At 43.7% G+C, this 15,889-nt stretch overlaps 3 protein-coding genes across 8 annotated transcripts in view; 1 reads left to right on the top strand and 2 right to left on the bottom strand.

Moving 5' to 3' along the window:
- Positions 1 to 431: 431 nt before the first annotated feature.
- ikzf4 (IKAROS family zinc finger 4) lies at positions 432 to 8,884 on the bottom strand. 5 transcript variants are annotated; one of them, XR_006032828.1, is made up of 9 exons: positions 7,537 to 7,555; positions 7,370 to 7,427; positions 7,122 to 7,226; positions 6,615 to 6,920; positions 6,159 to 6,326; positions 5,132 to 5,281; positions 4,803 to 4,934; positions 1,754 to 3,318; positions 432 to 823 (listed from the first exon to the last, which is right to left on the bottom strand). XR_006032828.1 is itself a non-coding variant. In XM_042098062.1 (8 exons), the coding sequence occupies exons 2-8, from the start codon at positions 7,407 to 7,409 to the stop codon at positions 2,342 to 2,344; spliced, it is 1,878 nt and encodes a 625-aa protein (XP_041953996.1). In that variant the 5' UTR covers positions 7,410 to 7,427; positions 8,734 to 8,884; the 3' UTR covers positions 432 to 2,341. The 5 variants fall into 5 exon arrangements, 4 of the variants coding, with proteins under 4 accessions (XP_041953996.1, XP_041953995.1, XP_041953993.1 ...); XM_042098062.1 differs by lacking the exon at positions 7,537 to 7,555 and adding an exon at positions 8,734 to 8,884 and having other exon boundaries at positions 432 to 3,318; XM_042098061.1 differs by lacking the exon at positions 7,537 to 7,555 and adding an exon at positions 8,500 to 8,591 and having other exon boundaries at positions 432 to 3,318.
- lmbr1l (limb development membrane protein 1-like) overlaps positions 5,200 to 15,889 on the top strand; it is a 25,052-nt gene continuing 14,362 nt past the window's right edge. Inside the window, exons 1-2 of one of the 2 annotated variants that reach the window (XM_042098064.1) lie at positions 5,200 to 5,209; positions 12,343 to 12,697. In XM_042098064.1, coding sequence (XP_041953998.1) covers positions 12,635 to 12,697 — 63 coding nt within the window. In that variant the 5' untranslated portion in view covers positions 5,200 to 5,209; positions 12,343 to 12,634. Of the gene's footprint in view, positions 5,210 to 12,342; positions 12,698 to 15,889 lie in introns of those variants that run through there. The other variant, XM_042098065.1, reaches the window with a different exon arrangement.
- dnajc22 (DnaJ (Hsp40) homolog, subfamily C, member 22) lies at positions 9,570 to 11,873 on the bottom strand. The gene is made up of 4 exons (XM_042098068.1): positions 11,733 to 11,873; positions 10,738 to 11,347; positions 10,059 to 10,354; positions 9,570 to 9,913 (listed from the first exon to the last, which is right to left on the bottom strand). The coding sequence occupies exons 2-4, from the start codon at positions 11,276 to 11,278 to the stop codon at positions 9,731 to 9,733; spliced, it is 1,020 nt and encodes a 339-aa protein (XP_041954002.1). The 5' UTR covers positions 11,279 to 11,347; positions 11,733 to 11,873; the 3' UTR covers positions 9,570 to 9,730.

Here is a 15,889-nt window from a genome sequence, read left to right as displayed (position 1 = left end):
TTGGAGCTGAAGCGTCATATCATTTCATGTCTCTGTTTGTGCAATAGGATATCTTGGTAAAACAAGCCACAACACACTGACTTTGGGTAGGACGGTACAAGAAATGCTCTGCAACTATATTTCACTTTATGTGTGACTTCTTGTCTTCCAATTAAGCAGCAGCTAAATGCAGTCTGGGTTAAAAAGTACCTTAATGCATTAGGTTATCTGTGGTGTAATGAAATAAGACAAGCGCACAGACGTTAAGTTCAATCTTAATGGCAGAAGTCACACAATCAGGCAAGCACCGTATTTCTTTTCTACAAGGGGAGAAACTTCAGTTGGGTCTGCCTTGACCTCATACCCCTTCAATAGGAAAATAGCATTTATAGAATTTTAAAAACAACACACTTTAATCTGGTCTTCATAACCTACATGTATCAAATTGTTACTTGGTTTCTAAATAGCATTTTTAATATCAGAAATCAGTGCAATAGAGCAATTTCAGGAAAAAAAGAGAATATGTTCCAAAGCTCAGTCAAGTCATTATGATCTCAAACTCCAAAGCCTAAAAAAAAGAAGAAAAGAGTACCTCGACATCCTTGAGCCAAACAAACCAACGAAACAAAAGAACAAAAAAATTAAAGAAACACTCACATTTGAGCAGAGAGTTAGAAAGTGCAAACCTCCATAGAGGTAATGGCCCCTCCCCCTCTTCCCTCAGAACCCACATCACCCAGACACGGCAGTGTGTTTGATCTGCACCAGTGGATTAAGGCTCCTCATGTCCTCATGCCCTCTCTCTCTCTGTCTATTACACACACACACACACACACACACACACCTTTCCATCCTTTTCCCTCTTCATCTTTCAACGTGGGGCTGAACCCAGAGCCACTCTTCACAGCCCAGATTAAGGGAGAATATCACAAAAATTGGAAAGATAAGTTACTACAGGAGGAAAAGAAAGAGACGAGAAGCAAGCGTACGGCTGTGAGCATGGGAACGAAGCCCCTGGTACTTGTACGTTGGACTGGCTGGCCCACAAGCAGTGGCTGGTAATGTCAGGGGCTTTCCGCTCTGCTGAAGGACAAAACAATTCTCTCCGACAGCCACGTGAAAGAATCACCCTTTGAAGCGCCACAACACCGACAACATTACAAAGTTAACAATCATGAAATCGAGGCACAAGGAATAAGCAGGCCCTATCTAACTAACAGTCCATCAGGAGAAAAAAAAAAAGGTTCCCTCTGCCACCATGCTCCATCACTAAGGCAAAAATAGTTCCTTTCATGCAACACAACACTGACACAAAATACACAAAAATATTAAAAGACCACTGGAACGACCCCACTGTGCAAGGGCAAGTTCCTCGGACAGCGGTGATGTGTTGATAGTCGACCACTTTTAATCTCCAGCATTTCGCCTAAGAAGACATTATCATCACATTTCCAACACTGTGCATGTATACATCTGGGAATTATAACAAGGTGTATGTGAAGCAAATGTTTAAGGCATAACACATACTCCCACTTCTATGGCTACTGGATTTCTTTCACCGCTTTCCTTCCAAAGACACTCTGATTTCCAAACACTCATCCTACACTCCTTAATTAGACACAACCTCCATAATCTCCTTTCCTCTATTCATCTCATTTCATTTCACACAATCTGTGATTTAAAAACAAAACGTGCAGTCTGACTCAAAACTGATATGCTTTGAGCATTTTCCACTAAGAGTGGAAATTCCCTCCCTTTCATTCTTGTCTAAAACACACACACACACACACACACACACACACTACCAGCGCATCACAGACTCCTTTAGCAGCGAAACAAGCACCACATTTTCCTACCGCCCCTAAGCCCTCACCGATTAAAAGGTAAACTCCGTTGTAGGAAGGCACTTCTAAAGCAAAACAGCAGCGTCTTGCCTCATGAGTTGTTTTGGGAGTGCAGTCAGAGGGTGTGATTGGGCCCCCCCCCCCCCCGTCCCTCTTCCCTCCCCACCCGTTCTGGACCATCGCTCTGATCCTTCACGAACACTCTGACTTGCAGCAGCAGCAGCAGCCACAGCAGCAGCCAGCAGATGCCTTGCTGTGCAAGACATAGTGACCTGACCTCACCCGATCGGTTAGCCTTCAACAGTAAAACCTGATGTCCACTAACAATTAAAAGACAGCAAGGGCTAAATGTTCCCCTCATCCCACCCCACCCTCACCCCTGAGCTGGTGCAGACCAAACCATCCCGCCATGTCGTGTCAAAGCAGCAGGCAACTTCCCCACAAGCCCCTTCCCACCCCCATCCCTGGTCCCAGGCCCACACCACCCCGCCCAGCCAAGAATACATCATCTCCTCTGCTCAGCCCACCTGGTGCTCCCCGCGAACAATGTGCGAGGAGAACTCATAGCGGTCCTGGCTGCGGTGGCCGCAGATGTTGCACTCGAAGGGCTGGCGGAAGCCATGGCAGCCCATGTGGATGGTGAACATGACGTGATCCAGGAAGAGGATGCGGCAGTGCTCGCAGCGGAAGGAGCGCACCTGCCGGCCCTCCCCGTCCACCACCTGCAGGGCCTCCCGACAGGGCAGCGAGGAGGAAGAGGGGGGCGAGCGCGGGCTGCCCTCCTTGACCCCCGCTGGGGTCGCGGCCAGCGAGGAGGCCGCCTGGGGCACGGCCAGGCCCAGCTCCCTCTCTCGGACTCGGTCACGCTCGCGTTCGCGCTCCCTATCCCGATCCGACTCGAGGTCAATGTCTTTGGCGTGGCTGGGGCTGCAGTGGCGGTCTCGGAAGCCTCGGAGTGGGGTGTTGTGGTGGCTGCCCCCCTGGCCACCGGTGCCGCCACCGGCACCTCCCCCACCGCACTGCTCCTCTGCCATGCTCTCCGTGTCTGTGGAGTCGTGGCAGCCGTTGCTGGGGGACTCTGCGGCGGCCGCCATGGTGGTGTGGCTCCGGCTGGTGGGAGCGTCCTCGTGGCCCTCGCCGGCCTCCCTCCCTGGCAGACCCGCCAGCCCCATGCCACCGCCGCCGGCCCCGGAGGCCGACACACAGTTCATCCTCGGGCCCAGGGAGGGCGCCATGTGGGAGGAGTACACCGAGCCGATGATGGGGGGGAACTCGGACAGGCACGGCGCGTGGGACGGCGGCAGGCGCAGTGGACGCCTGGGCTCGGCCTCCTCTCCGGTCTCGCCCACGCCCACCCGCTGCCCACGCAGGTAGCGGCCCCCCAGGCGGCCCAGGGGGCCGTGGTCGGACCCCAGCATGTCCCCCCTGTCCTTCTCAGGGCTGGAGGTGAGTTCGTAAGGTGCATCAGACAGGTTCAGTCGCATGTGCTTCTCTCCTGAGCCAACGGACAAACACCACAAAACAAACAGGGGTAAAAACTATGGATGTCTGAGAGACAACAATATTTTGCAAAAGTACATGAAATATCTCAGCTATTAAATCTAATTATCAGTACAGCCAAAACTAAAATAATATAAAACATAACAATAAGAATAAAAAAACTGATTAAGAAGTAATAGTGACAGTATCTAAGGCCGAGTTTGAAAGCGATAAATCCTGACGAGAACATTTTTTTCCACCGGGCAGGTTATGCCTGAACAATAAATTACATTTTCTGCCAAGGTGTGGACAAGGAACATTGGAATGGAACATTTGACAAGGAACATTTGAATGTGCCTATCACAAATTACCACTGTCTAAGTAGGATTTATTGATCTGGCAAAGAGAACTTTTACGCATAGATATTTCCATATTGACAAGGAAGAGCAAACCTGTATAATGAAAGTATATAAATATCTAATATCCTATCTAGCACTCATTGTATTGCTGCAAAATGGGAGAACACCGAAGTGTAAGGAAGTCAAACTTAAATCAGTTATAGTCACAATATCTTCTAACATCTCCTCTCTTCGAACTGTTGGATCTCAGTATGTCCACTATCTCCTATTCATTTGGAAAATATTAGGTACAGGGGAGTGGATGAAAATATGTGAGTGCACAGCTTGGGCCAGAGTGTATTAGGGCTCATTCTGAAACAGGCTACAACACACATAGATAGACTAAATTAAAATAATTATTTCAAAGCATGGCCTACCCGTAGATTAGTTCAAGTAGCAATATTTCAATGCACGATCAACTTGCGTATTACTATAGAATAAGATGGACAGTTTGGACTAATAACATCAAACTGTCAAAACATAGACATAAGACCTATCTTCCTATGTCCACCTGATCAAAGGTCGATCTGAAATATTTCAAATCCATAGAATATAGAACTGACCTTCTGTCCGATGCATTTCTAAATGTTTAACATTTCAGGATAGATGTAAGCACTACATCTTTATTTTTGCAAATGTCTTCCATTTCAAATTCAGATGATAAAACGGAATATGTATCACATAGGCCTACCATATGTTTGGCACAAAATTGTAAATTCCTAGACTGCATTGATTAATATAACCGTCAGGTCAAATGTATGTTACATGCCATTTAAAACAAGTCCAACAAGCTACAATCGTGTTTTAATTAATTTAATTGTTGTTGAACAGCAGAAGAAATGAAAAATTGTATTCCTTGTAAAAACTATCCAGACCCACAGCAGTACTGGCATTTTAGAGGCTACTGTAATCTTGTCTGACGCATTCATCTTAAAGGTAATGCTCAACGATGTTGTTGGTCGGCTTTAACCAAACGTTTCACTAATTAACTTCAGCATGACTCTGCCCACTTAGTGCCTTTGATCACACCTCACTGTTTGCTTAGATTATGTTCTCAAACTCAGGCTCTTAAGGTTCAGGGAGCCTCCAACCGCCTCCTTACCTAAGAACTTCTGGGGCGTCGACCTCTTTCTCTTGGTAATGCTGTTGGCCAGACGGTCAATGAAGGTCATCTTGTCAGTGGAGGGCTGGAGCAAGGGGTCAGTAACCATATCCATGTTCCGGTTCTCCTCTCCTGCACAGTGACACACACAGCATCAATGAGCACACAAGTGTGTGTATGTCTGTGTATGTGTATGTGTATGTGTGTGTGTGTGTGTGTGTGTGTAGGTACTGTAAGTGGTGGGTGAATATGTACAGTATGTATTGTTATATTCTTGCCCATAGAACCAACTCCTGGACAGGGATGGGGGGGCTGAAGTGTTTCGTTACCCTGGGTCTGGGTGCTGTGTGCAGGCTGGTGGTCCAGGCTCTGTAGGTAGCTGTGGCAGCGCTCCCGATGCTCTTCCAGTGTGCTCTGCTGCTTGTAGCTGCGGCCACAGAAACTGCACTTGTAGGGCTTTCCTACAGTGGGGGACGATACTGCAGTAGAGAAACAGAGATAAAGAGAGAGAGAGAGAGGGAGAGAGAGACAGATGACTGAAAATGTGCAAGCTGTCAGTAATAAGGACATGGTACCTTACAGCGATGCAGTGCAGTACAGCTGCTTTCCAAAGCTGTGCTCTTATTCTTTTTTTTAAAACACCCACATCGGTCCTCATGCACAGCATGACAACAAGACAGGCACATCAGATTCATCAACTCAAAAACAAAGGTACACACGGAATGCTTTTATCTTTCGGAAAGACTCAAATAGTTTCCGAAAAGTTCCATAGGTGTTTGCTCAGAATAATTCCCCGAAAACCAGAGTGAGATGCTCGCCTGTGACCCAATATGCCCCGAGATGCTTGCGTCATTTCGCCGAAATCCACCATTCCCGCTTGCTGTGACTTCCCCGAATTGGTTCGTCACTTTCCAGAACGAAGCTCAACCAAACCCACCCCTGTCTTCTCAGGTTCACACAAGGCCCAGGTAAAAATTAATGTGAAGAGAAAACACTAACAGGATTTCCTGTTTTCATAATCTTGTAAATGTCATGTCTAGTGTGGTAGAGGTTTGCCGTGTAGAGGTTTTTTTTTTTTTTTTTTCATTATTTCCTCTGCACCAAACACTAAGATCAGCATCATGTAGGCTCCAGCCATCGTAAAGCCCGTCTCTCCTCATTAAACCTGACTGCAGTGACACTGCCCGCCCTGGATCAATACAAATCAATACTAACACAGTCAAGGAATATCACTTGTGCTGCAAAAAAATGTCCCACTGGTCTCCTCGCTCGTTTAACTCAGAAACAGTAATTTTCTGCCACGTGTCTCCATAAAGCAACGTCTTGGACTCCCATGAGGCAACCTCTCGGACTCACCAGAGTGGGTGCGGAGGTGGCCAGTCAGGGCGTCTCGGCGACGACAGGCATAGTTACAGAAGGGGCATTTGAAGGGCTTCTCCCCTGAGTGCAGCTTGATGTGGCGCAACAGGTTGCCCTTTTGTGTGAAGGAGGCCCCACATTGGTTACACTGGAAAGGCCGCTCACCTGCCGAGAAACAGTTCCTCAGCTAGGAGAACCATGTATGCTAAAGCAATGGATATAAACAGTGTTTCCCTTGAGATAATGCTTATAGCAGGCTATAACTTTGTAAAAAAAAAAAACACTTTACATAAAACAATCAATAATTGTTATAACAATTCAGTTAACATAATTTTTCATCAAATTTCATCAATTTACATCACAACCTCAGCAGCATATGTATCTACATTAACTTTTAGTTATGTATTAAAAATAGTTCAATCTCTCTCACACACACACACACACTCTTCTTACCCGTGTGGCTGCGTTTGTGCACCATGAGGACGTTGGGCCCGATGCAGATCATGCCGCACACATCACACTTCAGCTTGCCGTTGGGCAGCCGGATGGGTCCTGGCGAGACCGACTCCGGGCTGGTCATCTCCCCATAGCCGCTCCCCACCTGGGCCCTCACGCCGACCCCTGTCTCGCCGGCCCCCTCCTCCGCCGCGTCACCCTTCTCCTCCTTCCATCCCTCTTCCCTCTCTCCCCCTCTCTTCTCTGATGGAGGGGCTCCGCCAGCCTCTTCATCACTGTAGAGCTCCACCTTGATAGAGTTAGCTGGGAAGGAAATGGGATTATTACTGATTACAATAACGAGACACTTCAGGGCAGCACAGACAACACCGGAAAAGCTGTGCTGTGCTGTCTGCCTGGTAGCGATTGGAAACAATTAACTGATTCTGAATACAAGTTATGTTTACCTATCAATGATCACCATTATTACAACATTAGTGCGAGATCAGTGTAAAGGGGACTTACCACTGAGCGAGCGACTGGGTGAGGAGTGCTGGCTGTTGGGGGTGCTTACGGTGGGTCCCCTCAGCCCTGCGAAAAACTCACGCTCTGTTGACGAGTCTCCACTGCCTGCAGACCAACACACACACACACACAGACACACACAGACAGAAAGGGCTAGTTAACACTCCATTTCTCATTGCACAGCCTACATATCGGATTTTATTTTTTCAATCATTGCCACTACTCCTACTACTCTCCATATGCCTTACCTGACATATAAGATCGTCCATTACAGTCATCAGCATTCATTATCACTGCACCAGCTAACTGTTAACACAAAAGATAGGGATGTTTTTTGAGAAGTAAATGAAAATCATAAGAATCCCTTTCATAATAAAATAATTCCCAAATATGACATTTATGGAACTGTACTCACATAGTAAAATCTAAGCATAAGTCTACTACTTTTACACTTCTGAGTTATATATATATATATATATATATATATATATATAAGACAGATGTGCAATCCCCTCCCACTTCTCTACAACTTTTCCATAAGGTCAGAGGACGCCAAGCAAGTCACAATAACCAAATCTCTCCAAAAATGTCAGCTGCTGACTTCTAGTAAAAATGAACAAAATGCACAGCGTTTGTACATGAACAGTTATTCAGAAAGATTAAAATGTAATTAAATGTTAAGAATTCTAGCCCCTGTGGAAGCAGTGGTTTGAAATATAACAGTGAAAAGGAAGCATTTCCAAAACTGGGACTATTGTTTAACAAAGAAAGAGAAGAAAAAAAACATACCATGGTCAGCAGCAAAGAGATGTGGAAAACAACTATGCACCACCAATATTTAATAATATAATTAATTAAAATAAGATTATGATAAATGGTGACAGGTTGGTTAACTGTCAGATTTTGGGGGATCTGATAACGACACAGTGTGATTGTTCTCTTTGTTCCGGTTGTGGAAATACTGATTGAAGGTGAATACGTGGGTGGGCAGTCTGGAGAAAATGACAATGCCATGCTCGTGGAAGCAACAGGCTCGCGCCATCTATCTACATGGCTGTCAGAGGTTATCATTTTAATTGGACACACTAATCTGGACAAAACCGGTCTAAAACAATACACGGCCCGTAATGGTAGACAATCCATCGTCTGACTGGCGCTAAATATCGACTACTCGACGATGGTAGTTCAGGTTGTTCAAATAACTTTATACGATTAAGCTGGTAGGATTGTCATAACACGCAGATGCATCTGTGTCTGTCTGGGCTACGAGGGCGAGCTAGCTATGATAGCTAACTTGCTAACAAAACGTGACAGGTTGATGTAAAGCACCGACGTAGTCACAAATTGAATCCAACATAAGCGAACAGTCTTATCTTACATTCAAAATGAACGAACTGTCGATGAGTGATTGTCCTCCTAGTCATTGCACAGACATGTCAAACTAAAGAAGAATAATGTTTCTTATGAGCCCTTGGCGTTGCTATGGTACCCAGCACTCGACAGATGCCGTCTAGCTCGCTAAAGTCGTCCAAAGAGATTACTGTGATTTACATCTGTGACATTTTGATTTTACAAAAATGATTGCTTACGGCTGCTTTATTTAGTTTCTTACCTGGCGGTTGACTACGGTTAACGTATTTATTTCGCTGGTTCTCTGTTTGTTTTCCCTAGCGAAGGCAGCATCTCCGGGATCTTCTACCTGAAATCCAAAACAACTTCCGGGCCCATGCCGGGATACAGGCCCGAATAACCCTACAACGGATTCCTTGATCCATGGCGATTGCCGAAAACATCGATTTCTTGTCAACGTTGTTGCCAAAGTGCAGCGCAGAGATGTTTACAAAAAAACAAACGAAAAAAAAAAAAAAAAAAAGACTGACTTAGCAAATAAAAACTATCTAACGTTAGTGTCAGTATGTGCCATACTTCGTCCTATCTATGAGTAGGCATGATTTTAATAGAAGAGGAGCAATGGCATAACAATTATTTTATCATTTGTATTACTCTAATTTTATCAAATGCACGTTACAGTGCAGTTAGGCAAATGTCATGGCATTCGCCTGGCCTGCTGTGACAAATGCAGTCAACAGGTGTTGAATGAGGAAAGTCTACTTCAGCAGCCTATTTGAAATAAGTTATAATTTGTATTTATGACTAGCTTCTGCAATCATTTTTTATACATAGGCTATATATATATACACACACATACATACATATAGGCCTATATATTTTGTGTGCGTGTTGGGGGGGGGGGGGGGGGTGTTGAAAATCCTATAGCGCAATACCAATGTATCTCAAGGCTGTTGCACTGCTATGCACCACAAGATGGCACCAAAGGATGACTCTTTAGGCAGTAGCATATTCATCAGCAAGTGCAAGGGTTGTTATATTTTTCTGTCATTTTTTCTTTCACTCAACCACGAAATAACTTGAGAGTTACTTGTTGTCATGGTTTTATTTGGTTATCCTTCTTCACAGTTATTTCGGATGTTATTATCTGGAGTGGACTTTCCACAATAAACATCAATGGACTGACCCAGCCTTAGGAAATTAAAAGACATCATGTATTATGTAATTGGAAGGTTCTTTCTCTTTATTTAGGGGGAAAGTCATCTTTTTCGTCGCGGCCTACGTCTGTGAAGAAGAGTCTCATAGGCTTCCTGGACTTTAATAAACATCTTCTGAGCTTCTAAAGGCTGGTGAGAGTTGTGATCTGGGTGCCATATTTTTACCAGCTCTCTGTATCGAAGAGTAATCTCCTCTGGAGTGGCTTCTTCATTCATAGACAGCACCTGAAACACAACACAGTCAGTTGTGGGTTAACACAAAACACAAATGTACGAAATATGTTGGGTGGTCCAAACATAAGGTCCACTTAGTTCTTTCACATTACAATTCTTGAATGAAACATTTTTCTCCTGCCACATTAAAACTCACGTTGAGTGCCAGTCTCTCCCTTTCAGTGTAATGTTGGAGCAGAGTCTCTAGCACTTTCTTCCAGGCCTCCTCACTATATCCTATTCCCCCTGTCAGCATGCATAGCATTCTGTACGGTAACAGCAGGAAGAACTCCAAAACACTTCTAAGCCATGGAAGAAACCAGAACATGTCCAATATGGATGCCACACAGTCTGAGATGTAGTACAGAGTGGCAGTAGTGTTGTGGAAAATGCAGTAACCCAAGGGAGCTGAGAAAGCCAGCAAGGCTAGGCTCAGACGAAAGAGACGTGGGCCTGAGGGGAAAGGGTGAGAGAGTGAATCAGACGGTGATGCAAACAAGGGCATTTAGACAAGGGATTCAGTTTCCCATTTTAAAGGATACACAGTAAAGGAGTATGGCTACCATGATGATTCAAGCTCATGTAATATTTTAAACAGACTTAAAATGACAGCAAACCAAAATATACATCAAATATGTGATACCTTTAAGTGATGTTTCACTGCATAACAACAATAGTGAAGTTAATAATAACACATTTAGAGCACTGAACCTGTGGAACTGTTAACACTGATGCCATGTCCCTCTAATCAAACCACTCAGCGCCATAGGGTAAGAGACAAGAGAACACTGCATCCATTGATAACAGAAATGGGCAGTAGAAAATAGAGGTCTTACCCAGTGGTTGCGGTGGCTGTGTTGTCTTGAATCTGCGGTGCTGTGCAGCTGTAAAACTAGCGGCGACACTGATGGGCAGAGGGGCGATGCTGCTGCCATAGAAGACGGGGGAGGTGATGAGGCAAGTAGTGAGTGTCTTCTGCAGGTCAGATGTCTGTGAACCAACATTGGACACAAGGTGCACACCAGCACCCACAGACAGAGGAAGCACAATCAAGTAGAAGAAGTCGAGAGAGCTAAGGCCAATTAAAGCCACTGTTCCAAAATAAATACCCACACAAACCTGCCCTGCAAAGCGTGCAGAGCTGGCCGGCGGGGGCTCAGCATCGCGTGGTCTCTTTCTGTGGCCGTCTGCCTCTGCGTTGGCTTCACTCACATACGCTGGGATGCGGAAGAACTCTCTTGCCCAGCCAACTCCAAATCCACCAAGAGTAAGCATCCACAATAGGGCATGGCTGTCTCTTCCTAAATACAAGTGGTGCAGGCCCAGAGGTCCACCCACTGCCCATAGAGTATATGTGAGTATAAGACCCTTAGCCATGGTATCATCTGGAAACTGGTAGTTTGATAGGAACTTATTAATGTCTTCAGAACAGTCCCACTCTGAAGCCTGTATGTTGCAAAAAGCAATATATCAATGACTGAAAGACTGTATTCTGAACATGGTCAGGTGACCTGGTATTCAGACAGTCTACGATTTATAGGTAGGCCTAAGGTAAGGTAAAGCAAGTTTATTTATATATATATGTATGTATTTGTATGCACATAGTGCAACCTAAAGCGCTCACATTTATAGACCACTATAGGCTACATTTGCAATTTATAAAACAGTCTGGTTAAATATAGGCGTAAATATAGTCAACTGAAGAAAATTTCCCCCGATGAATTCCTTGGGTGACCACGTAAAAAAAATGTAATGACCAATCTGACTGGCTATGGTAGCATAGGCAACACATCATTTTATACAGTTTAGAAATAAATTATAATCCACTCGCCTGAACCTGCGCACGTTATGGGTGTTTTAAAGGCAAGAAAACATGTCTTCTTTCTTGTCAGCACAGAGCTTTGAAGTTGTCTTATGAACCTGAAAACAATTTCCGTGGTTGTGTCAGTGAGGGAAAATGGACTTTGGATGATGACACTAACTGTCACGATTAGAGTTTGTAATTGATTGACCCTTGAACAAATGATTTCGATGTGTTTTCCCATTGTAGGCTATTGCTCGTTCATTTGCAGTAGATCTCCCAACATTGTTATCCCAAATTTGTGTGGTGTGTCTGTGTGATGACCTAACCAAAATGTTAGACAAAAATTGGCTAACTTGGATATTAACTGTATGGCTTTGAGCTGAGCAGCCTGCCCCGAATTCTTAAATAATTTACCCAACCAAATAGTTATGTGTGTTTCATTTGTTTTGAGTGCTGCCTATGATTAGGTGCGTTATTTTAATTTTCGGTGGAAAGTAGCCTACGGCTTTCTTGCTGTAGCCTAGTTGGCCAGTCAGTTTGGCAGCACCCTCACCTTTAGAGCCGCCCTAGCCTCCACCCCCTATCCAACTTCTGTGGATGTAAAAGGAGAATACTTGGGTAAAAGCGCACAGAAGAGTCGTGTGAGCTGTTAAGCGAAGACAAGAAGCTCTTTGTGAGAGTTCTGCGACTAACAGGTTTTAAGTCCATTCTAAGCAATCCTATTGAGAGGTAAACTAATTTCTCATAGGGCATTTTGGAATGGTTCTATTGCGTGGATGCAAGTGAATATCGTTTTGTCGTGGTGACAATAGGATAACATCTCTCCTGTGGTGATGTGCCTCCGCCGATGCTTTGAGGCTAAGCTGCTATGACTTTCTGTGAGGCGTTTTTTCAAACCAGTCTAATGGTTTAAGAGATGTTTTCAAAGAATGGAAACAGTCGACGTGTCGATCAGAGAGCAACAATTCCACGAGCGAGTGCGAGAGACTTTGGTAAGTGGGCTATGCAAAACTAGACCAAGAGCTGAATAAGTTAGTTGTTTGTGAGTGGACTATGGCTATGCACACAGCCGTAAAGATATCGTCTAAAAATGTGCATGTAGTTTAACACAGTGAAGGCAAACCAATTGTTTGATTAAGATGCAAGCTAATCTATTTTGTTATAGCCTACACGCCCAGTTATGTTACTTAAACTTTATCAGTAACATGATTTTGCTTAAAAAATTATGCAGTGTAATGCCAATTTAAGTCGTAGGTTATCCTATATCTGAGTCTGAATGGTTGTCTAAAATGATTATAGACTAAGTATGTACGGTACACGGCAAGCTGTAGGCTACTGTACTTTAGCCTAGTCTCTTTCTCTCTAGTGTGTGTGTGTGTGTTGGGGGGTCTTTTTGGGAACTCATCTAGGGGGAGGGGTAGGCCCCACACCTGGGCCCATTAGAACATTGGTGAATCAGTAGGCCTCCAAAATAATGCTTGAGTTCATGATGGTAGGTTTAACACCTGCTCAGGATACCCCCTTTCCTACAGTTTTAACTATTCACTTTGTCATTATTGTGGATTACAAATCAGTAAGCCTGTTTGAATGTGTGCACAATGCCAACTTGGATCAGAGGTGAAATGACGGAATGCCTCCAGACTCTATTGTAATCAGGTTTTACACTACCAGCCTGGCACAGTCCGTATGAACTTCAGACTTGAGCAGCTTTACATGATGTGCTGGAGCTGGAGCTGGCCTTTGCTCTTACAGTGTCCTTGCTGCTGTTTTATATTACATGTTATCACAGACACTGTTTATGTGATTAGGAAATGGACATGTCCTGTGCCCCTTCAGCAAAGTTATACTTTCTGGGTTAATAATAAGCAAAGCTACCGCACAGTGAAGTATGGTATTTCTTATGATTTTATGTAGTCATACAGATCCATTCTCTACTGTAGAATTTCTAATAGCATATGAGAGGAAGGTTTGTACTTTACTTTCTTAGGCTTTTCCTAGTGGAATTATCACTGTCCTTTGTCACAACAGACCACATTGTCTTCACTCTAATATGAGTGATTGATTTGTGTGTGTGTGTCTTGCATAATAACAATCATTAGATGCACCTCTAATTTATTTTATTGATTAATTAATTAGTTATTTGAGAAATAAAGTGTTAGAAATGTTTTCCCAAAGCCCAAGATTATATCCCGAAGTGCCTTGACACACACCACAGATTGTTAGTTTACTGTCATAGAGGCAAAGTAAAGCTTTAAATATTGAAATTTAAGAAGCCAATATACTGATAACCCAAATTGTTGGCGATTTAATTTAATAGTCTATGAATTGTTGGTCATCAGGTTCAAATTGTCTCTTTTTAACTGCAATACTAACAGTCAGGGTCTGAACCACAAGTCCTGATATCCTGTAGTCGCTAGTAAGGAGCTGACCCATGAATTATGATTAAATAAATTGTTACAATTCTTGCCAATTTTCCCTAACTCTAGCTCTTGCTAGGCTTTTTAGCTCAGGAATAAAGCGCCATTTTGAGTCCTTTACAATGGTTTGAAAGGTTATAACTGGATTCTATAGCATAAACACATGACTAATCAATGTGGAGTTTTAAATATACTGTATAGTTTGCTGTGTCAAGAATAAAGACAAAATTAATTTGAGGATTATGCCTCAGTTGGGTCAGAAGATGAAATGGCTGCTCATTGTTTTAGAAGTCCTGCAGCCTCAGGCTGTTGCTGGTTAAGGGAAGTGTTCAGCAGCCAGGAAAGTACTGTCTCCTTCACTTTCCAATCAAATGTATTGACCTGCAACTGTTACTGTTTTGACAGGTGTATTTCACCCCTGCTCAATCTAATGTCAGCTCTTACTTACTCAAATGTGCTCAGATATTCTGAAAGTTTTTTTTTTTTTTTGTATCCCGTTTCGACTTTATTTTCATCTTATTGATTGGTGTTCTTTTCCATTTTATGTAAACGCCAATACCTTAATTAACTTTTCCATTAACTGCCATGTCTAGATAATTGGGACCAGCTGAGTGACTTTAAAACGGCTTCATGTGTAATCAACCCCATTTGTTAATGTAACACTCATCACAGATCCCAGTCTTGGGTTTAGCCCATCATTGACCTCAATACCAGGCTGTTTCTCTAATTATTCTGTCTTGAAGATGAGCCTTGTTTATCCCGAGGAACCACAGATGGCACTCAGTTGTCAGTAACCCTCAGCTAATTCAAATATGTCTGAGTGTATCTGTACTTAAAGGGACACCAGGCAAGCCTGATGCTTTTTCTCTACAAAACTCCCCCTCGCTCGGTCTGAAGCTCTTTTCCTTTTCTTTGCGTCTTCCATCAAGGGTTTTCGCTGCTTCTTCGCCAGCTCTGCCATTATACACACGTTTGCAACAATCTCTAGCGTTTCGTTAGCCTGCCTCTGTGCTGTAAACTGATCCTGCTTCGGTCGGCGGGTAGGATACACCGAACTTATTCTTTCTACAGGCAGTAGGGGCGGGCGAGAGAGCCTTTATTCGCCCCGTAATGAGTCATTTAACCATATACCGACTTACGAAGATGATTGATTAACACGAAAACACTGTTAAGTTTCACAAGCCTCCTGTGTCCAAAACACCTATGTTATCAGTGCAGGAGAACCCCTCTCTAATTTCATTGCTAAACAAATACTTGCCTGAACTTCTGGGAGACGACTATTTGTACGAGTATGTAACCTATGAGAATGCTTCAAGTGGAGCACACAGGCTGTAAGTAGGCAGGAATGCCTTTCTTGTATTGAATTTAGCCATTTTCTCCTGTAGCTGTTGTTCTGTGTGTAGCAAAGGATTGTGTAATTCAACCCAAACTCTAATAGCCACCTAACACCAAACAACTTCGACAAGATTTGGGAAAGATTCTTGAAAGATTGTAGTATTTTAACTAATGCCCCCATTCAAGCTTTACTCAAAAGACTTCTATCTTTCGAGAATCTTTCCCAAATCTTGTCAAAGTTGTTTGATGTAAGGAGGCCATAAATGTGCATTATAGCACATAGTGTCACAGTGCTACCAAACATTCCCCACCAAGATGGTTGTTAAAAGTTTCTCAGTAATGAAAAGCTGAGAACTTCAACAAGCACACGCATAAAGAATGTTTAAACGTCTTGGAGACTTGCAGACTTCATCTGGTTGGCAGTGCCCATTT

Source organism: Alosa sapidissima, chromosome 7 (assembly GCF_018492685.1).
Source record: "Alosa sapidissima isolate fAloSap1 chromosome 7, fAloSap1.pri, whole genome shotgun sequence".
In the NCBI taxonomy this organism is placed as follows: domain Eukaryota; kingdom Metazoa; phylum Chordata; class Actinopteri; order Clupeiformes; family Clupeidae; genus Alosa; species Alosa sapidissima.
This window is presented reverse-complemented; position numbering and strand designations above follow the sequence as displayed.